Source organism: Ischnura elegans, chromosome 9 (genome assembly GCF_921293095.1).
Source record: "Ischnura elegans chromosome 9, ioIscEleg1.1, whole genome shotgun sequence".
NCBI lineage: Eukaryota > Metazoa > Arthropoda > Insecta > Odonata > Coenagrionidae > Ischnura > Ischnura elegans.
In genome coordinates this window covers 93,510,539-93,534,189 of record NC_060254.1, presented here as the reverse complement: position 1 = coordinate 93,534,189, position 23,651 = coordinate 93,510,539, and the positions used below count along the sequence as shown (strand labels likewise).

At 40.3% G+C, this 23,651-nt stretch overlaps 1 protein-coding gene across 2 annotated transcripts in view; it reads right to left on the bottom strand.

Annotated features, from left to right (window-relative positions):
- Positions 1 to 23,651, bottom strand: part of LOC124166057 (MAP7 domain-containing protein 1-like) — a 350,615-nt gene that overhangs the window by 313,102 nt on the left and 13,862 nt on the right. Inside the window, exon 1 of one of the 2 annotated variants that reach the window (XM_046543665.1) lies at positions 2,338 to 2,422. The exons of the other annotated variant lie outside the window; for it this stretch is intronic. Within the exon in view, the coding sequence (XP_046399621.1) occupies positions 2,338 to 2,413 (76 nt within the window). The 5' untranslated portion in view covers positions 2,414 to 2,422. Of the gene's footprint in view, positions 1 to 2,337; positions 2,423 to 23,651 lie in introns of those variants that run through there. 2 annotated transcript variants of the gene reach the window in all.

The following is a 23,651-nucleotide window of genomic DNA, read 5'->3' as shown; positions in this document are numbered from 1 at the left end:
GGCGCAGTCAAAATTGCGTCGTGAAAAGCGGAGAATTGCTAGTACGCATGCGAAAATGCGTGAATGCAGATGACAAATTAGTATCCCCTCTAAATTAGCATTCCCTCTAAATCCGAGCTCGCATTGTGGCGATTTCAACAAATGTTTTCAGTGCTAACCTGCGCAGTGACGTACCCCGTGTAAAACAGCCTTAACAGATGGTAAATGTTTTAAGTCTTTAAAACAAAGCTTGTGATACTTATTATGTCACGCGAAGGCCGGAAACGGTCTGGAGGACGTTGGAGACGGAAAAAAAATAGGTTGAAGGTTGGAGGACGATGATCTAGTATTTACATTCGTGCACGCACTGGCGACACAATCGCCGCATCGGCTGTCGACTCCGCCCGCGAGAGAAAACGGGGGCGCCGGCGAGAGCGGGGGCGAACACTGACGAAGGGAAGTGGTGGGGATCATTGAGAGGACGGGATGCTGCCGCCGACGATGACACACAAATATGAGCAAGGCATGAGAACGAGCAGCCGACCGAAGAAGGCCGTCGGCGATACTATACGACCAGTGAGGGCTTTTTGGGTTCTCTACCGGGTCGATACGCCAACTTCTGACGACTGCGGTGATGTCACCACACGTGGTAGCTTTGTACGTTTCCCTAAATAATAAACCTCGAACTGTTCGACAATGCGAATAACTAATAATATCCAAAGATTCAACTAAGAGAAGATGATGTAGTAACATTGAAACCTACGTCGTAATAAATTTTATAATCGTGGAAATTCGCAAATATTTATTACAATATTGAAAATGCAAATAACTCTTCCCCCACATATTTCCTAAAATAAAGCACTGGAAAAAGGACCTCCATTTTTTTATACATCCTGATAAGTATTTACAAAAAGTCATGTTGGTTGAGCTGATCAAGGATAGCATAATGTGTTATAAAATAATATCAGTTTTTATTTGAATCCTTAAAAACTAGAAAGGCAAGGCAAGGACTTGAGTTATGAAATTTCGCGAAAAATTTAAGTGATTGCGAAATATTTGCGATTTGACCCAAGGGAACTTATTTATAACTTAGTCCTAAGGAAAAAGGCTTGCTTTATTGGCTGGTTAGCATTATTAGTTTGAACACTTTCACAACAGCGTTTCAACCTCCTGGTCCTAAGAAAACGTTTTAATTGTGCCCAGCTTTAACGATTGCGGTTCACAGTGCAACGTTTCGATGACCGATCCATCCATCGTCTCGCGAGAGAAACCTGTGAAGTAAAAAACGCATTGCCCCATTGGAAAAAAAATCGCTTTCAGATATAGCATACGCCGGTTAAGCTCTAGAAAATTCAACAAGAATAATACATAGAAAAGTATCAACTTTCAACGCAGACGGAAAATGCTTCGAATCCATTGCGGCTTATACGTCATCGAAATCAAAATTCGAATTTCGAGCGAAATTCGTAATTTGGGTGCTTCAGTACACTCTTCTCAGCTACAGTCAACAATTTTCGAAGGAGCACGGAATTCATATTACCATATATGAAAAAGTTTAGTAGTATATATGGACTTGTACCATGCGAGCAATGAGCCAAAGGATTCTTTTGAGCTGTTACACCAATCAATGACTGTGGAAATTCCCCAGTTCGACGATACATTTGAAATCCTTCTCGCACGAATTTTCCCAAAAACAAGATGAACAGATGTTAACTTGTAAGTACAAGGCAGAAAACTACCACAAAAATTAGCTGACTTCATCGAAAAGTGGCAAGAGTAGCATTTCAAAACGCCTTATCACATTGAGAGGGAACTACACTCACGACTCATGAATCATTTGCAGTGACAAGGGTAGCCTACCTCTCCAAAACCCCTTTAAGCATGTCACATCGAATATGTGGACAACCTGTAGTCCCATCACACGTTGCGCGCAACACAATGACGTCATTTCGCACACCCATACACCCCAACAAAGGTAAGGGTAACATTTTCAAAACGTCTTATCACATTGCGAGGGAACTACACTCAGGAATCTGGCGCCATTTGCAGAGGAAAGATTAGTCTACCTCTCCAAAACCTCTTTAAGCTTGTCACATGGAATTTGTGGACAACCTGTAGTCCCCTTGGCATCACACGTTGCGCGCAACACAATGACGTCATTTCGCACACCCCCGCACCCCGATATCAAGTCCCATCCTCCCGTGAGGATGCGCCGATACGTGTTGGGCGCACACACGCGGAAAAGAGAGCGACCGGAATGACGCGAGCTAAACGGAACGTGCCGACTACCAAACACGTGTGCATACAAACCACACCAAGACCGCAGCAAACACACACACACACATACAAATCGATTACCTGCTGCAGCGGATGGCAGCGCTTGGACGAGCACCGGCGCCGTGTCACGGCTCGCGTCCTCGCTGTGACTCCGCATGGCCGTCCATGTCGGATGGGGGAGTATAGGGGAGCAGTGACGTCGGCAGGAGAGAAAAAGAGGTGGAAGGAATTCGTGGGGTGGGGATGGAGCGGGAGGAAAAAGAAGTATCGAAAAAAGTCAAGAGAGAGAGGATAGAGTTGAGGGGTTAAGAGGGAGACTCGTTGCGGGTGGGAGAGACCAATTTTTTCGGGCCCTCTCTTGAGCGGAGGGGGCGGGGCGCGGAGTGGGCTAAGGGACCGGCGCCCCAGACGCAACTCCCCGGCGGCGCACCCCCTTGTTGCCGACAAATCCACCGCCCCCCTCCCGGCAAACGTCTCCCGCAACGTGAAGGGCAACTTCACAGCGACGCACTGAAGAGTTCAAGAGGGACGCCCAAGAACCAAAATTTAAGCTCGGAAATCAACGCGATGCAACTTTCGTTTATAATGATGGTGTAGTTACTATTTCTCACTCATTGTTAGTAATTCAACCGGAAAGTTGATTATGACAGGCGAGGGTAGAATTCACCCCATACTAAGCCAAAGAGAAGCCAACACGATGGATGGATCGGCCTTCGAAACGTCGCACAGTCGGCCGCAATCGTTAAAGCTGAGCAGAAGCAAAAACGTTTTATTTAGAGCCAGGGGGTTGAAACGCTGCTAATGCTCAAACTATTTGTGCTAACCATTACTTCAGTGTACTTAGTTTTTTTTTCAAGGCCACCTAGACCCGAATTTTTTCACGAACATGAAGGCTTCGCACGATATTTTAATCCGTGTGCCTCCGATAAATGGCAAATCACTCTACCCACATGCCTACCGTGATTTCCCTTTACATAATTTCATGCGTTAATGCTGAAGCTTGGTAGGTAAGAAAAACCCTGAAAATCTTTTGCCAAAAGAACTCATTAGTACTGATGACGCTCGGCAAATAGTAAAATATTCTTAGAGATTAACCGTAAATTCTCCATCAATGAAATTATACCTCTTCTCTCTACCTAATAAACCGCTGCAGCCTTTAAGTGGTCTACGCAACCACCAGTTGGTAACGCAGCATTTACAGGACTTCATAGTAAAACGATAATCAAAAATGTACGTAATTGGTTGCAATGAAACAAACATGATGAATGGACCCCAAGAAATTATGCGCAGCAAGGAAGAGAGTAGAAGAATACTGAAATGAGACGAAGCTTCTACTAGTGGCAGGGAGGAATTTCGGTGAATCGTGGGTACCTATAACTTCCAAATGAAATTTAAGTTGTACTAATGAATGTGAGCAAAAAACCTCCTTTAAAAATAAAACAAATGCCATTACTTATGGTTCCACTATTCAGAGCTCAATTTGCATAAGTATAGTCAAACACAATTATTTACACTATCCGGCACAGTTATCACCAAAACTGATAGGGTAATTAACCACCCTAGATTAGATAACAGATGCCACCAGACATCAGAATGCGGATACAGAAAATAGCCCAAAAGCATCACGTGTTCTTTGAACGCCCCCAAGAATGTCTCATACTCTCCGATCGGAATTACCGTCACGGTCGAGTTTTTCCAAATATGTATTGAACGGGTACAATAAAACTTCGTCAACCTGAACGACCACGTTAATTTCATCGAATTCTCTCTATAGCGTAGAGCTACTACTACGAGGGGTCTACCCACATACCCCGACCAATAGAGGCCACGCCATGATCCAAGAACATCGACATCTACATACTACCCCGCAAGCCGCCTCTATCGGCGTGTGGCAGGGGGGTGATTAGGACAACAGCCGTTAACAGATAAAAAGGAAATTCGTCAATGAAGTCCTGTTTAGCATTTATTATTCCATTACTAAGTTCAGTATTTTAATTATTATAAGTATTAAGTCCTTTATTGTTCGGGGGTAAAACAAACTCCCATACGTATACTCTGCTCTGCCGATTCAATGGCTCTTGGGATAGACTCATTAAAGAGTCTATAGAAATTAGACTGGCCAAGAACACGGTCAGTAGAGATTCCGAATATGCATTGAGCAACACTTGGAAACCTGGGCTCCAAACTATCCAAAAGGCTAGGCAAAACCATCACCGAAATGCCAGTCAATCAGAGCGCGCCGCTGACGACAGCCAATCAGCAGTCACCTGACCACCAGAGTGACTGTATATGAGCAAGTTAAATTTCTGGGCATCGAAACTTCGGCAGTTATGCAGTTCCTGACTCGGTGGCGATCCCGAGAACTCCTCACTCAATCCCTTACCTAACCGTTCAGCAAAATATCTCTCTTAATTTATCGTTTCTATCGGACCTGGAAATATATTGGGGTTCTAATATGAAGTTCTCTCCGCCGCTCTGACAGATATCTACTCTCAATTATTCCAGATATTTAATCCTAAAGCGCAGCCTCCGAGTTTCTAGAGGCTGCCAGCCTAATTCGCTTAACATCCGTGTAACGCTTTATGTCCTCTATACTTTATTAAATTCACGTATCAAGTCTTTCTGCGCCGGATTCCATATTCCCACTGCATATTCAAGCTGTGACCGAATGTGTGAGAAATAACACCCCTCTTTTCCCATTTCATCCAAAATCCCGCTACACACTAGTCGAATCCTAGCTTCTTCAGGACTCAGCCGCAAATATTTCATAAAACGCACCTGAGGGGGCCTAGTTCTAAAGCACCAGAATCCTTCACCAGTGGGTTACCAATTCCTAAAAGGGCCACGTGCCGGCTTGAGTTAATATATCTGTGCCTTTGTATCGCAGCCATTGAGCGGCCTGTAAATGAGCGCGGCGGCAGCTCGCAGGTCCCCTTAGAGAGCGTGCACGGCGCGAGGGAACCCCCAAGAGCGATGAGGGGGGGTAAGGGCGGAAAAAGAAGGGTGACCTCGCCCCCGCGGGGGTCAATTTTCCTGCCGAGGGGAAATGACCCGCCTCATTAGAAGAGTCGGGCGCCGGGGGCGGAGGCACATGCGGGCCGTTCCCTCCACTCGCACGCCTTTAAAATACTGGCTCGCGCGTAAAATTTGATGCACCCCCATTAGCACCAGTTCCCACGCAAAGGTCCTTCACGTACCACCAGCATTTAATCAGGGTTCCCACTCATTCTAAATTATAAAATTCACGGTTTTTTCCAGGTTTTCACGGTCTGAATGTCTTCAAATTCACGGTGTGATGATGAACCATTTTAGGCAGAAATATTGATCACGTAACAATCATCGGCCGCACGTTATCTAAAAATTCAACAAACGCGACAGACACCATGAATGCAAACGTAGCAATGAAAGTGCTATCTCTCCTGATGTCACAAATCAGCTCCGGCGAAAGGTTGTGAGTGGGATAATAGAGGGACCAGGGTGTCAGGGAAGAGTTAAGAAGAGTCTGAATTTTTGCAAGTGTTAATGAACACTTTGGTTACTAGTCTTCCGGCTTTGGTACTGGCTTAACGTCAATGTGTCATCAAGGCACACGGACCAATAATTGCGCTGCGAATATACGTGTGCAGATAATTCCGTGGCCATGTCTGCGCGTGACTGACCTTGAAATATGATCGAAATATCAATTTTTCTTTTAATCTGTCAATCGTTGTTCTAGGATCGTAAAATCGAGATTGAGAGATTTTTTAGATTTTATGACGAAATTCACGGCTTATTCACGTTTTTAAGGTTTTCAAGGTGGAGTGGGAACCCTGTTAATACCATTGGGTGTCTGAGTATCACAGTATAACGTACAGTTTTACTATGTCAAATTAAATAAATACAAATTACAAACACACTTGTCCAGGATAAGTACGCACGAAGAAAATCGAGAGCGATGAACGAACTATTATCCCACACATGAAAACTACACAAATTATAGACACAACTGTCCAGGGTTATTACTCACCATAAAAACTCAGGAGTGATTACAAGTGCCTTACTTCACTGTGAACACAATAAGTACTTGGGGCGAAACATCGGGAGCGACGACGGGTACAACCGAACGCCACTATTTTTGTTGCAATGCTCTCTTTTTGTTTGTTTTTTTCGCGTCGTCTAAAATATTGTTACCATTAGTCTATTACGAAACGCATTCGACACAATCAAATTCATCACGTCGAGAATGCAAACATTAAAAATTTGGAGGGTGCTGAAATATTGACAAGGCAAAGTTTTAGAATCATGCTGTTAGGACCAATTGCCACGCAAAGGCCAAATCCTTCACAACCTAAGCAGTTATTCAAATCGGGTTCCTGCGCACCAGAAGTTATTACAAAACGCATAAAAACACATCCATGGCGTCTAAAATGCAAACACAAAAACTAAGGAGGGAGGAGCACCAGGGCTCCTAGGCCAAATGTCAATCCGTCTAAATTTTATGGTTTCCAAAGGCGAGAGTATGAGGACATAAGGACAGCATGCCCGTCAAGGGAAAGCAGAGTAAAGGAATTCTTGAGAAAAAAAACTACGTTAATAGTAAGGAATTTATTAGAAGCTTATGAGGCACAATAGGTAGCTCTAACCAAAACAAGGCTGAAGCTATCAACAAATGGACGTAGAAAAATTATACCTCCGTAATACAATAAATCGTCAAACAACGTCACAAACGTGTCATAAGACAGACGTAAGTGCATAAAAATGTCTGCGGCCACTAGTGGTCCAAGTGTCAAAATTGATAGCACGATATTTTTTTCAGATAATAATAAACACATAACTCTGTAATACATCAGTGGTACCAAACCTGAGTCCACAAGGGGAATCAATATAATAAATTGAATCAATATCACTCTGCTTGCCGAACTTAGCCTATTTAAAGGTCAAATTTGGAGTCTAAAACCTTAACATCTTCCTAAATAGCCACGAATATTTTGATGCTCCCACTCTAGCGAACTGTAATAAACGCAATACAGATATGGCGTTCACTGACAACTTGACACTTGTGGTGCGTATTATAATTGCATCGCCTAACGTTACGAAAACATTTTCAAATACATACATGTTCGCTTATTTCCGCCTCATCTTTAAGGTGTTCAGACCATATGCCCCCATCTAATCCTGCATCAAGACCCTGATTGCAGAGCCATTAAATATCAAGCTCCACATTTGGTCCCTTGACTAAATATTCCCTAAAAATCTTTCTCAGAGTCTCCAAAAAATGATTTCCCTCTTACTCCCCATAACGCGCGCCTTTCTCCCTTAGGCATTTCGGGTCGTTTGCCGCATAAATAAAGACGAAATTAATCGGCTTAAGGCCGGCACATTAGCGTGAGAGAAAGACTGAGAGAAATGAGGAAAGTCCTCCACATTTCGCGGAGCTGTTTTAAGAAGTGGAGAGAGGTTGAAGGAACGAGAAAGATCCGAAGGAAGAAAGAAGTGGAACCTTAGGCATTTGCGTGCGTGGCTCCCTCTCAGACGAGATGAAAATCAACGGAAGAAAAAAAATGAAGGGCGAAAAAAATTGACGCCGTCGTGGACGTGGGTTGGTTCTTTTTCGGGAGTCAGGGGTGGGGTACCTGCGGTGGAGTGGGAGAAGGCGTCGAAGGAGGACCCAAAATGCGGTGGCGGACAAAATACGCGATGGGAGAAACGTCAATACCAGAGGCTTTGCCGCCCCCGAAATTCTTCGTATAAGTATAGGTAGTCAAACATAATTATTTACACTATTCGGCACAGTCATTACACCACAGGATCAAGATACCAAAAAATGATGGGAGTGCATACCCACCTCAGAATTAATCAGTGATGTGATTGCAAGAAATATCAAAGTCTAGGTAATTCTAAATAAGGCTAAATTTCTTATACTTATCAATCGCTCGAATCAGATGTCGATGCATTAGCCAGGTTAAACGTCAAAGTGGACTGCTATGGCATCTCATTACTGTTATCTACGCACACAAGTGTCCAAAGGGTGACAATGCCCTTTTTGAATGCATATGCAGGTAAAAAAGGCAGAAGCGAAGGATAAATACTTTCACCTCCTCTTCTGTGTGAGAAATATAAACCAAATTTTGTCTCGCCCTTGATACCTTATTAGAATCAAATTGAAAAAAATCAATTATATTCTTTGCCCGTTTAGTTAAATCAACAATTGCCGTTCGCGATATACCCATAACAATCGACTCACACTGAGATCATAAGTTTCACTTCTCCAATATATCGAATCAAGACCATCGATTCATGAACGCCTCACAGTTGCTGTCCACACGTACGAATCGAGCCTACAGTGGACAGCTACAATAAACTTCGACGGAAAACCAAGCTTTATGACTAAATGATGATACTTGGAGGATGCCACCGACAGCTAAGGTCATTTGCGCCATCAGAGATGGTAGGGGGGAATGGTGGAGAGAAACCTGGCGTCGGCATTAGCCAGTTCTTAACGAAAGGCGCCAAGAGGACAACGGATAAACGTCCCATCCGACGGATGGTTATAATTCTCAATCCATAAGTCAATATTCATACACTTTTAAATCGATTCACCGATTGTGGAGCAGTCGACATCATAACCAAGAAGAAATTGATTGTAGCCAGAGTTCAATAAATCTGTGATATTTCATGTTGTAGAATTATGTTTACTGTGAGGATTTAAGTGAAGATTTTAAATAGTAGTAAGCAAGTAGTGAAACATTTCTTATCCTACAAAATATAAACAAAAATAACTTCACCAAATGGAAAAGTGGCCACTGTCAACACTGATTAATAAATGCTGATCACATTAGAAAGCATTAGGAATTAGACGGACCAACACAATCTAAGATCCAACAAAAAAGATCTATTACACTCGCCGCCCACCCTTCCCATTAAAAATCAATCTGTATCGGAAATCGATGGCAATAATCCGTCAGTTGAATAAGCCTAAACGAAATAAATCGACTACCACACTCGGCACCTTCCCCCTTACGATTTCGCCAGAAGTAGCAGTCACCTCATAGGTGGATGGCACAGGTGGGTCCCCAAGGCATTGCTATCTAAAAGGAAACCACTTCCCACGCAAGCAAATTTACCGCTAAAGTTGTCGTCCCTATGAGAGGTTTCCTAAAAACTATCAACAGTTAAGAATTACAATTATTATTATTGTTATAAGTATTATTAAGTACAGTGCTAGGATTGGGAATAGACACGAGTAGCAAGTGAAGGCCTGTGCTACTGACTCGTTGGCCCCGGACTCATTGAGCCCCGTTATTGTCATTTATGATTATCAGCGAGTACTCTCCAGTAAACGTGAAAGTAAAATGTCTTCGATATCTTCAATAATTTTATTACCGCTCGAAATTACACAACTTTATTCTAGAACCACCAAGGTTAACAGCCAGCGACAATACAATTGTTTCCTAAGTAAATTTATCACCTTCATTTTTTTAAATGTGATAAGGTTTTACAACGCCACAGAGCGATCAAAACTTCTTAGTTATTCTTGCTTCGAATCTATTGATGAAATTTCCGTACCCTGAGACCATGCCTCAAATATGACGCACACCGTAATACTTTTGAATGCACGCGCCGCTGACGAAATTGCAAAGGAGAGCCGGTTGGATAAAAAAAACAGCCAAGTACGACTGTTCGCACCTCGATTGAGAGAGGCCCTTCATAAAGGGGGCGAGACTTAAGTCGCCGCTATGAATCCCGAGTATTTCCAGGGGTTGCGTCGTCGTGTGGGCGTGAGACGAGGAGGAGAAATACTATCCCCTCGCCAGCCGAGAGAAGACCCTTGGCTTTGGCGTGACCCGAAGGGATAACATCTGGCACACGCCCTCCCGTGGAGGATCTTCGAAAAAGACGCTATGGAGACACGTGATGTCGGTGTAAAGAGCACGCACGCCCGAGATTGCACGGCTATGATCCACAGGACACGTCTCACGCCGATGGGGAAGTAAACAAACGCTTCTCTTCAAAGGTCTGCTGCATTAAGAAGAAAAAATTTACGCTAAAATTAACTTTTTTCGAGAGTTCTGGTGAATTAATAAAATCCTCTTTTATTCTTTGGTCAACGTATCTCCAATTTCTTTAGTATCACCAATGCTTAAAATTATTAATTTAACCAAATACTACTGGATATATCGTAGCCCTTTTGGTCGACGTATATTACGCATCGAAGAGTACCGGGTTCAATTCCGGGCGAAACTTTTGAACGCCTGCTACCGGAGCGACTTCTGCTGTTAGGAACTCTATTCCGCTGTTACTACATAGTTCATGGCCTAGGGAAGAAGATATATCTCTACCCATCGTCACTATATTTAGGCGACAAATGTTAATTTCTAGTGTTACTTCAACTTCATCTACAAAACAAACACCATTTAGGTTGAAACACTATGTGCGCGACACTAAACAAGGCGTAGGCCGGACTTTGCTTGAAATAAGAAAATATACCTTCAGAACTTTCAAAGAAAAGGGGTAAGAAAGGGTGACATCGACATGTTTGGCGGAGCATAATAAGACTTTCCGGCGGAAGCATCTGGGTGGGCTCGATAACCAATCAAATGCGACTGGTACCTAAACGGACTCTACAAGCAGTGAGGTATGAGTGACGGATGCAACGGGCCCAGCACATAAATGAGGTACATACTCCAATGAATCATACAGTACAATACATCTGGACTCAAAATATACCCATAATATTAAATTCGATTTTGCACTACTTAAACTCAAGCAATTTAAACCGATTGCTTAGAAACTTATCACGGTTAGAATTCCAAACTTTATAAGATACGATATGATTATAATTCGCTACAAGGTATCTTACGCAAAGTGTAATGACATTAAAAAAAATAAAATTCAAGCAAAAAACAACTTTTTTTGTGCAAATATCTGCTTCTTTTTCTTTTTCATGAATTTATGGTTTTTAATTTCAGTGTACAATTAAAAATATAAATAGTTTCTTTTGGTCTCCTAAAAAGTTGATATTTTTGAGATACGTGGTGTTAGCCATCTTAGCCATCGATATGTAGCCATCGTATGTTTCTTTCTCCTGTTTATTTCTCTCATTCACCCAGAAAATAGCACATTTTGGTATTTTACATTGGGGATGTTTTCTATAAATAACAATGGAAGATTACAAACATTCCTACCTTGCATGCGGCCGACGTACCCCAACAGAAATCGACCACGCCACTATCTGATAGGCAAGCAAGATCCTCACTGCCACCGAGGTTGATTATTTTTAGCTTATCGAGGATAATCCGTAGCATAGTTGAATTTCGATTTATTTCTGGTATAGTTAGCTATTGTCCACGACTCATCTTGGCGCACAACATTGAGGAAACAAAGAATGAAGATACTTTTAAAGATAAAAATGTTACATTTTGTCGTATTCATAAATTTTATAATTACAAGCCAAATGATTATGATGACGATATTTCTCATGGTAAAATATCGACATCGGACCCCTTACGTGTGCAGTTGGTGCTGATAACTCAGCTAAACAATCAACAAAAATAATATTCTTTGTGAAATCGGGTGAAATCCTATGACGATTTATTCGAACCTAGACGCCTCCAATATAAATAGAGTGAACTTGAAAATTACCACCCAATTAATGACGTGAACACCCCTCAATACGATAAAGCGAATACTATAGATGAATGGTAAATATGACATCGGTTATTTTACAGCTGATCCCTATCCTTTTCGGAAATACATCGGCAAATAATAACCACGAAGAATATTTGAAGATAGTGAAGGACACAGCCTGCCATGAATGAGGCACACAGATTAAGCAGCCCTTAATTGGGATACAAAATTGACGCTTCCACCAGCAGGATTTCTTTCACGATTCAACTCGAACGCGGAAAGCTAATGAAGACATATTCAGGTTAATTTTTTTCGAACAGCGTACCAGGTAAGAAGGCTATTTGTCTCCTTTTCATACCCCGATGCCATACTCGAATGATGGCAAGCTAACCAGTGCAACATATTTCTAGAAGACCGTTACATGAGGCAAAATTAGGATAATCGAGTTAAGAGGAAGAAAAGAAAAATATCGTTTCATCCAAGTTGTTATAAAAAATATAAGCTCGGTGCTAAGGGAATCATTGACGCAATGGCCTCAGAGAAAAAGAAGCTGAGAAGCTGCATGACTGCAAAAATCGCAACAACAAACGAATGCGAAGCTTCTCATATTCAGTCGTCACTTGGTCGCTTACAATCACAATTCCATTTTAACATAAATGAGAAATATAACCGGTTTAATATTTAAAGGAAAATGGACACTAAATATTTTGATGCGGTATTTTTTATTTAAATAATTGCATTAAAATGTTACGACATGCCCCCTCCAGAACTAGACAATTCAAAAAACTAATATTTTCATGATGATAATGAAAAAAAAACCAAATATCGTTTTTTTTGATCAGGGAGTACGATTAACATCTTAACAACAAAAATAAATCCATCGAAATACATCAGTAAAAGTAGTGCAAATACGCGGATCCTGACATGAAGTTTTCATTTTATGGTTAAAAAACGGATGGAAAAATAAAGCACACACATATTGCGACAAAAAATCTATAAGAATGCACACAGATAACAACAATAAAATCAGAGAGAGCAAACTGAAACATAAGGAATCACGAGCATTTCTAAGCGAGATAAGTTTTCATCGAATTAAATATAACCTAAACGATTACTGGGGTACACGAGTGCTCCCGATTTACAGTTTTACCACAGGTTGTACGACAAACGAAGATTTACCACTAATTATCGGGATCGGCATGTGATTAAGGATACACCTAACGACATATTAACAATAGTGCACTAGGGATGCTTAAAGTAGTTATTGTATTGCCTTTACTTAACATATGTCGCTCATTATCGAGCCCGAATTTTGCGGATTATTAATTTTATTTTATTTAGGTAACTAACGTTAGTAATGCATAATTTCATTTTCTACGAAATGAAACTAATCTTCCGTAAGTGAAAGAGACCTAATTTAATTATTTCTTTCGACCTTCATAAGCTTATCGATATATTGAACCACAAATAAATTCAACTAATCAGAAACGACAGTCACAGACCATACTCCGCGGAAATGGAAAATATTGTCATAACTATGCATAACGGATAAAGGTTCAAGCAATGTATAGCAAATACGGTAACGTATACTGCTTGGCCCAAATAAATTGAACTTATCTGTAAAGACAGTCATATACCATTCTCCGGAGAAACGGAAAGTACTGCCATGACTATGCACCACGAATAAAACCCAATGCAAGCGAATGTAGAGCAAACACGGTCACGTATACTGTTTGGCCCGCTAAGACAATGAAGAGGCTAATGAATAAGGTGGATCAATTGAAATAAAAACGGCACGACGTGTCAGGTACGATCGATATTCGGCTGGAAGCTGGGTCGCCTCCTCGACTCAAAGGATCTTACTAAGGAGACATCGAGGCTCCTCTTGGGAGGCTGAGTGGGCTGCAGTCACGAGCAATGGTGCTGAGAAAGCGAAAAGCGGGGATGCTCTAAGAGCAGGCCAGAGGAAGGGGGAGAATTAAACACCAGATACGATCGAAGGGGCGGCTGAAAAATTATACACACGGGAGGAAGAGATGGAGAAAAGATTGGGAGGAATAGCGACGTCTACGGCTAGTGCAGGCGCCCGCCGATACTCTAACAGTCAGAGGTAAACGCAAGGGAGTAGTAAATCGCGTCACGCGCGGCGAGAAAGAGACTTCGAACGGCAGCAAATTGCTTCCTTATCACGAGCATACGTCTCAATTCACCGAGGAACAAGCAATGATTTTTATTGTTATTTTCCCATAAGCCACACATCTCTCCTGGCGACAAAACAGCTTTTAATTTACGACTCAATCCTTCTTAACCTACAATACAAGAAAACGATGTTCACGACATATTACGGAGTTTCTGCAGTATGTTAATTAAGACCAAACGCTAGTTTACACGTAGACGTAATTGGTCATGTGGAGCGACTTTTTTTGTTCAGGGAATACTTTGAAGAAACACAGAGACAACAGGCAAAGATAAGTGGAAATTTTTAACCCATTCGGAGGGAGGTGACAGTAAAAATAGGGCTTGAGAAGATGAACATTATTTCTGAGAGTAAAATATGGTGGACGAGGGAGTTACTCAGAAGAGAGACCCACGAGGAGGGGGATCTAAAATACTGGAGCGCAGGTGAGGGATGGCAACAAGAAAGTGGACGAAGAGCAGTGATTGCTAGATAAAATAAAGAGGAGCCAGAAGGCTTTTTTTATGTCAAAATTCGTAAGGTGCTGCCTAATTCTTAAAACAATTACATATATCAAAATCATAACCCACTCATATATTAGGAGAATGATCTAAGATCGTTGAAAATTCTTTCACTATCGAGGCTTAACTTCCCGGTGCAGCATTACAATACAATCAGCCTAACTTCACAGATTACAGAAATCATAATCTTAAAACGAGAAAAATAGATAAAATAGACGTCTTAGCCTAATAAAGCGTAATGATTGTGTTGCAGATGAGAGGGCCGTGAATTATATCCCTTCAAATAACAGCCAATGCACGCGTTCACTGCACTTTTCCAACCGACTAAAAAAATTAAATAATCGCAATCAAATCAGACCAAGGGGTGGAGATAACCCATACAACCTCACTCATTTAAGTAGCACAACTCAACCAACATATATAAAGAAATCGAGCCTTATCAAAGCGGTATATTTAGATAGATTTAAATTTCATTTAGATAGATAGATGTAATTTTCAACTCCTCTTAGGAAGATAAAATATAAGATTTGTAACGTAGATGGTGTTTTTCATTATATTCACATTATTCTTACGATTTCAAACGGTAGAAGACAAGCTAAAATTTACCAACGACTTTCAAAGAATAACTTCAGCCACCGGTTTCATACGACGCATTATCTACTTCACCGGAGTGCATCACAAGCAACTCCGATCAATACCGATAAAACATCTACTGTCGAAGTCAAAATAACACTCCTACGAGTTAAAGTCCAAATATCTTGAGAAATACGGGCCAAATTCGAATGAAAATTTTCTTAAAATTAAGATACTTAATCACTCTTCCACGAGCTTGGATATTCCTTTTTCATTGATTGATAAAAACGCTGCTTTCCCAAAAAAATGATCATATGCCATGCTCACAAAACATCTAAAAATATCAATTCCATCACCGCCAACAAAGAGTTCCTCATCGGCGTAGTTTTTTATTTGTTGGAGTTATTATTAAGTAATAAACATTTTTTCGAGAACATTTCATACCATGCGTATATTTTATGGTTTGGACACTAAAATTGGCAAATGTCAGTGCCACTATTTTACAGGAGCAAATTACAACGCAAATAAAAAGCAATTTCGACACATTATAACGTATTTTTGCGATGAACAACATAAGGAGAGCGGGGGGGAGAAGTTAGTAAAGGGGGTTCATAGATTTTCACACAGCTGCAGCGAGGAAAGTTATGCGACAATTTTAACTCGAATCTTCCCTAAACTAAATATTCTATCTAGGACGATGAGAGCTGATGAAAAATGAAAACTATTCATTGCAGGTAAAAATCACCAAATAATTGAAAGGTCAGATCTTCCAAAACGTCCCCTTTAAAAATCAACCAAGACCCAATTTCCCAGCAAAGAGCACAAAATAATCCCACCACCCTTTCGACATACCTCCTTCAACTAGGCTACGTCTATCGACGAGTAGGTATGTGCACGGATGGTCTTCCCTATAGGCTCAAGCTCCAATATCATTTGCTACACTTAACCTAGAGGGTGAGGGACCATGAGAGGGGATGGGAACCAGAGGCAATAAGCCAGATAAAGGCGGGCAGCAAAAAAAGCAATACGAATACCAATAAAGTATCGAGACAGTAATGGAGATACAATCACTATTGCCACTTCCCTGAATAATTAGCGATTGAACCTAATCAGTTATGGCTAAATTTAATTAAATATCATTCATTTTTACGGCATCGTTCAAAATTTCAAAAGCAAATTAAATTTTTCAGATGATATCTTAGATTGACGTACTTAACGTAATTTGAAAAATTATTCGTTAAATACGAGTTTTTTTTGGCACAGCCGTGAAGTTTTCACTGTTGTCAGAGGTTAGAAAAGGGAGAGGTTCAACATTCACTAATTAAAGTCATTCGCTAAGCATTAATCCACCTGATTTATTCAAGAGGTGATACTCGAGACAAATATTAGTACACACATTAAAGTCGACAGGGACATTTTATTACATCGCATGACAGCATTGATTCTTCGATTGCATTCCCTACAGTGAAACTCCCTTAATTCTTTAGCAGCATGTATTCATACTATCTCGTAAAAATGACAGTAATTTCCCGCCTTTCTCAATAGAATCTAATCTATCATTAAGATAGAAAATGAAGAGCAATTCCACATGAAACGTTTACTTCCATAAATAATGATACTGATAACGTACCCATCAAAGAATCAACGCAAGGATTTTATAGAAGACTGGCAGACTAGCAGGCCACCCAGCGTTGCTCGGAAGGATAGTACCAAGAGAAGAAGGAAACTTGGGACTTGGATTTCATGATCATAGAGGATTTTTATGGTTCCTCTTTGAGCGTATAAAGAGGTGTGCCTACCCGGCAGAATGTCCAACCAAAGAAGATTTATGACGTGACGTAACAAACGGTAATGAGAAAACGACGAAAATATCTCGTCGGAAACAACCAAAAGTAGCAGTACGGGATTTAGGGAGCACTAGATGCACCTACGTCCTAACTTTGTTTGCAATCCGTGCAGCCGTGCGGACATGCATAGCGGACAGAAAAACAGACATCCTCTTTTACAAATATATATAATATACCGGTTAAATACAATGGTTGTTCGACCGTAATATTGTTCGAATCCCTAGTCAGCTACAGTAGGGGGAGATGGACAGAGAAGAGAGGAGGAGAGGTAGTGAGTTATGGCGGATAAATGAGATAACGGCGCCAATAGAGATAAGAGAGCAGTTGAAGCGCACACGGGGATGGTTGAGAGCTAAGGAAGCAGGGGCGTGGTTCTATGGGGCGATTCGAAGCCGGGGTCCGATGGAATCAATCGCACCACTTACCGATAAGCAGAGGAGAAAATGGGTTGCGCGGGATGAATCCGGATGCGAATAAAAATCCATATCATCACACGAAAGCCGCCTGAACGACGAGGGAGGCCTATATTAAGAGGACGAACGAAGAGGTATACACCGGGGATAAGAGGAGAATCGAAAGATATAGCGGATTCGAACATTAAAACGATCACTTAAAAAGGAGCGAGACGAGACTTGAATACGCCAGTAACGCAGATCTTCCCGCGAATAATGAGAGAGAAGCTTGATAATGAACGAGATTGCAACGCGGTTAAAGGAAATTGGTGGCAGTTACCCGGACTGCGAGCGAATGAATACCTGGCCATCATCATTCAATTGAAGTCGATACTAAGGGGGAGAGTCACCTGCGGCGTGATTACTGCCGAGATAAATGCAATAAGTGCTTGAGAAAGTCTACAGGTACCGTCATAAAGTAGTCAAAAATAAGATAAAAATTAATATGCATGGTGTACGTGCTCAATAGCCGTGTTACTTCTGTTAAACCACATCTCATTCTCATTTGTTAACCAGATTAGTATAGTTAAAATATGATTAAAATATTAGGTACATGGATTTTATGTTGCTCCCAAGTCGGATTTATCGACAATCACCAAGAAAGGTGAAGTTTTTTCAGTATGCTCTAATTTTCAGAAGGAATTGATTATGGATTGGTGGAAGAGTAAGGTCGCATCTAAGAAGTCACTGATTGTTAGGCAATATGACGCATTTTTTTTAAAAATCTATTACTCTCAAAAGCTCATTCGACTGTAAGGAATTGATTTCTCCGAGCTGCAGTGGAATGAAGCAGTTGCTTACGCATGAAAAAAACTGGAAAACTGAACGGGAAGGGAGCCAAAGCAGCAGCCACTCCGCCTGCTAAATCCGGCGAATTTTTCTTTCCGTTCCAGCAAGCACTGGTCGATCGATCGTCATACACCATAATACCTCATTCCGATAACAAAACTGTGAATCTGGAACTCACAATAAAAGCCTTCTAACGCTATCACCAAGATCAATCATTGTGTGATTAGTCAAAGCCGCTATCGGCGGTTTCCGCGATAAGAAGAGCCGTATAGATCGCCTACGACAGAGAAAACTTCACAGCAAATCGTAAACCCAATGCCTACGCAATACCATCCATCCACTAACTCAGTGTATGGAGAATTCATAGGAAGAAGTAAATGAAAAGGTTGACAAGGTCAGCAAAAAAGCCATTTCGTCGACAACGGATGATTCAAAGTACCAACAATATGAGCACGTTCTTAGTTTAATACAAGCCGCGCAAGCCCAACAGAGACCTTTAGAAATAAGGTTGCATCAACAAAAAACTAAGAAATACGTGTACTGCAAATGGCCTTCAAAAACTTCACGTCAAATTAAAGAAGCCTTCAATACAGCACTTGTTTCTAAAAGCATACAAATGGTAAACTAGAGAAAAAAGATTAATATTACACGTCCATCTACCTCTAACGGAGTGAAAAAATAGGCTAAATATAACGTCATGCACTCCTGAAAATATTGAAAAAAAAAAACAAATTTATTTTTACAACATGCAATTCCAAATGCTAATACAAATTCCAATGGCGTTGAGTCCACTGCTGCAATATTATAGCTGCCGGCAAATAATATAAATATGTACTGAGTACTTACAAATGTCACACTGAGCGATTTACAAGAGAGTCTGTAAAACCCGCTGCTTACCTAAAAGACAAGAGCAGTCAATCAATACAAATCTGGATTAAAATTGTTTCTTACAAGAAGAATGGGGGCAAAGCTTATATCACACATGCCTCCCCTTTCCCATATTCCATATCCCATTCCCTTAATCCGTTTTGCATATTCCATGCATAATTTACCAATAGTACTTACTGAAAACTTAATCTTATCACACAATTTAACAGTAAAAAAGCAGAAAGAGTAAACTAAAATACAGCAGATCCGTAATAATCCCATAATCCCTTTTGCATATTCCATGCGTCAATTTACCAATATTACTTACTGAAAACTTAATCTTATCACACAATTTAACAGTAAAAAAGCAGAAAGAGTAAACTAAAATACAGCAGATTCGTAGCGAATATTTCTGAAAAGAAGAAACCTTCTTTAAGTACCTTCGCCACCTTTTCTGAACATAGCCTAGATAGGACACACATCAAGTACATAGGTACCTTTAAAAGATAGAAAAATATCAAGGTGAATATAACGCTCCACTAACTCACGATACGTACGTTGAAATGAATTGAAATACATATATAAATGTTCCGAGAACATTATTTGACCAAATACATTTTTTAGAGATCTAAAGTGTTTCTTTTTCCACCTAAAAAAGGAAACAACCATTTTACAAGAACGGATTCCTTGGATTAAGCCAAATACATTTATTCCATAGAAAATTACCACCACAAAAATGAGCCTTTCAGCATATTTCATGGTGGGTAAAATTCACTCTCTAGTCGAAATAAAATGAAACATTAAATTTGAGGCACAATTAGAGGAAACATTCACATATTAGTAAGCAGGACCACTACCCTAGGCAAGTGAAAATTTACAATGAAGTATTTTTCATGAACGGTTATTTGGATATGGCCTAGATCCCGAATAAAAATATCACTATAAAATGATCGAACTTTTTGCCTTGAGCTTTGACCTGGGATTCAAGTGACACTGAAAACTTCCCGAACGAGCGCTAACTTCTGCGAACTTTTATTTATAGGTCATGAGTGAGGAGCTGAACAGGCAAAAAAGCCTTCCGCCGAACATCCTAGTGGCCTCATACAACCTTGTCCAAACATTATATATCAATTCCGGGTGAGAACACTTAGATGACCCCATTTCATTTCAAACACCAGCTCATTGGAGTTAAGTTTAGGACTTCATTTACTGATGAAAAAATAAAAATTGATATTTATCCCAATACACCGTCTTACAAGAAAACATGGACCATATTGGTGCAGAAACTGCGCAACAAAAATTATGAGAGCGATTGAACTCCACCCTGAGAAAATATTGTCGACGATTGAATAGACATACTAAAAGTCAAACTTCATCCAAATAATGGGAAATGGGAGGAGCTACCCAGCATGAAAATGCAGTGTAGTTCTCGAAGAATGCAAGATCTGGCAGCTCGGAGAGAGAAAGTCACAAATACGTATCACGAAAGAGCATTGAGGAAGATAGATCAGTGCAGTTCCAGCCCAGAAAACGTACAAAACCAAAATTAAATAAGCAATATAACAAGCAGAAATAAAACGCATGTTACCCCGAGATGTGAGACGAATAAAGTTCATAAAATATCACATAATTCTTCACAGGGACGACGAATAATAGCTTCCCTACATGAGCAAACAGGATAGCAAAAAATTCAAACGATAAATTCTAATTATAAATAAACTGTACAAGATTTACATATTTCTATCAAAAGCAACATAGTCCAGCAAAAGTAGACTGCCTGATTAGCCAGAATGGTCGGCGTCGTATCGCCATTAATAGTAAATAGCAAAAGACTTAATTCCATTAGGTGAAACGAAGTGGAATTTCATTTCAATTGAACGAATACTATTTATTACCTATTATATGTCACCTAGTATTTTCATAATCACCGTCTACGGTTTCACATTTCCAAAAATTATCGAGGGATAACTAACGTCTATATTGCATTGATTCCATTCACACAGAAATCATAATCTAGAAATATGCAGAAACTTGACTGGATTCACGACAAAAATTCGATTTATTGGGAATTTTTCTTCAGCTTCACCATTAAGCGCAATGGGATACATTGGAGTAGAAAGGAAATAGTTAATACTCCGAGACTTCCGCACCTCAAATGTGTTTCCTAACTTTGCGCGAGTTGAGTGTACGGAAATCAGGTTCCTGAAACCATTCAAATTCAAGGAAATGACTCACTCACGTCGAAACTTGTCTTCGAAGCCGAGTCTTATAAATTGGAAAATTGCACGTTAATGTTCGCAATAGCCCAATATCCAAAACAAATACGAATTATCATGAAAACCATATGTTATAAATTGGAGATTCTTCTCAACTAACAAGTAAGTGTTGTCCTATAAAAAAAAGCCCATTCTCTTGAATTAAAAATAATTATACAACAAGAACATATGCAGTTTCGTAAAGAAAGCTACTGGCTCCGATTAAATATTCTCATTGCTGGAATAAATAAGAATAGAACATACGGTGAATTAAAACCGAAGATTGCACACTTCAACAATAAAACACGGACAAAGATAATTCAATTACGTAAAAGAACCTTTCTTGGAAATCATTCACGATAGTTGAATCTAACAACAGCGAAAGAACGCGCAAAAACACGAATGGATACATTACATAGGACCACCATTAACATAAGACTTTTCATGATTTTTTCACAACTTTGGTTAAAAATAGTCAGGTAGGGGTGACGAAAAAATAGTGAATTTTGCATCAATATTTGCCATAGTTCACTAAATAAAGTAATTTGAAGTAGCACAAAAATTAGTTTAGGTACGTCTATAAAATAGTCTGTATCAAATAGTCGCTTACAAAAGAGTTAAAAGAGCAAAACATGAGGCTAATAACAGGAGAAGTCGGTGAAATAAACGCCCAGTCCTCCTTGCAACAACACTACATACCAACGTGTTCAATGGGCATAGTTGGAGCTATCTCACGTCTACCTCGAGGAGGGTTTCATTCAAATCATTAGAGGATTGAAAAATTCTGCAGCACCGGGAAAAGAATCACTGTCTTTCCATACGGGTGAGTAGACCACAATGCCATCCACGATCAATAATATTGCTTTTTGAATCATCTATCAATCTTGTTTAGCTTAAGGAAAGCACACAAGCTCGTAACGTTCAAGATCGTGGCTCGACTCCCGGCCCATACATTTATAGGAAGTGAAAATTAATTTGAATACCATTATATAAAAATGGAATAACGCGTAGCTTAGCATAAATGAAAGCTTCAGCGAAGCCGCAACTTTCGCGGCTGAATAACATACCCACGTAAAAGTAAAAACGCGATAGGTTGTGTAATAAGTTGGATTCTGCCATTTAAAAATCTGTTTAATTCCCGAAAATGTTGCATGCACCCAAGGGATGGAAACTATTTTTTTCCATCAAGGATGGACTTATGAGATAAGATGCTTCCAACGAAAGCAGAGGCTGATTCTAAATGATAGCATATGAAATTTAATCGTGGTCCAGGGAGGACTACCAAAAAAAAGGGAGATAAAAAGAGCAAAAAAGGAAAGGAGGAGCGGCAAGAGAAAAACACTTTGGGAGTGTAAAAAGTCTGGAGAGAAGGCGCCAAGGGGTTCACTCCAACGTCCACTCCGCCGAGTAGTTTACTGCAATTAAACAATTCTCTAGATAGCCCCCCAAGTAACGGGATTAGCGTGAAAAAAAACCTCTCCCACCGACAAAACGATTCCAAGCTTTTGGGATGGCATACCACCGAATGCTCAGGGTGGCCTAAAATTTTAGTTATTAAACCCAGTGGCGTAAGCAAGATGGGGTGAAAGGGACAGAACCTCTTTTCCCCGATATGGAGGCTATCTTAAATCTTCTACGAGACTGAAGGTGAAATTCAATTTTCTAGAAGGCTGAAATTTTCCACTAAACCGGGAAAAAGGACCTTTCATTTGAGGACATGGGCCAGTAAAATTGCTATTTCATTTACCTACCTATCATGTTTATGGTATAGAAAAAAACAGTGGCTCGTGAGGTTCAAGAACGTGGCGCAATTTCCGGTCCATATATTCCTAAGAATACAGTATGTAATTGAATTTTTTAAGTTTTACTTTGGCATTTTAATTCTTTCAAATTATTAGTTTAGTGGCATAATAGGGTAGTTTCCTTCATCAAAGAAAACGAAAGGCATTGACTGCGATTCGATACCCAACATTAGTGTATTCATAATATACAAATTATTTGATTTTACAAATCCCAGTTTAGACGAATGGCAATGGTCAATTTTATCCTCATTTGAAAAAGGCCAGATTGGCGCCCATGCGATTCTACTCCACGTGACGTCACTGGGACCTAGTTTCTATACGAGCAGATAGGAGTATTACATCGTCTGAGATTACTAATGCATGCTTGAGGCACAGAGCTCAGGGAAACATCTCTTAATAATCACTTATTAACATTGCCTACGGTCGGAAAGTTTCCTTCGTTTGATAGGGTATAAATAATCCTTATTTAAGCCAAGCGCTACCTGCTAGCAGCCTGCATCGCAGCGG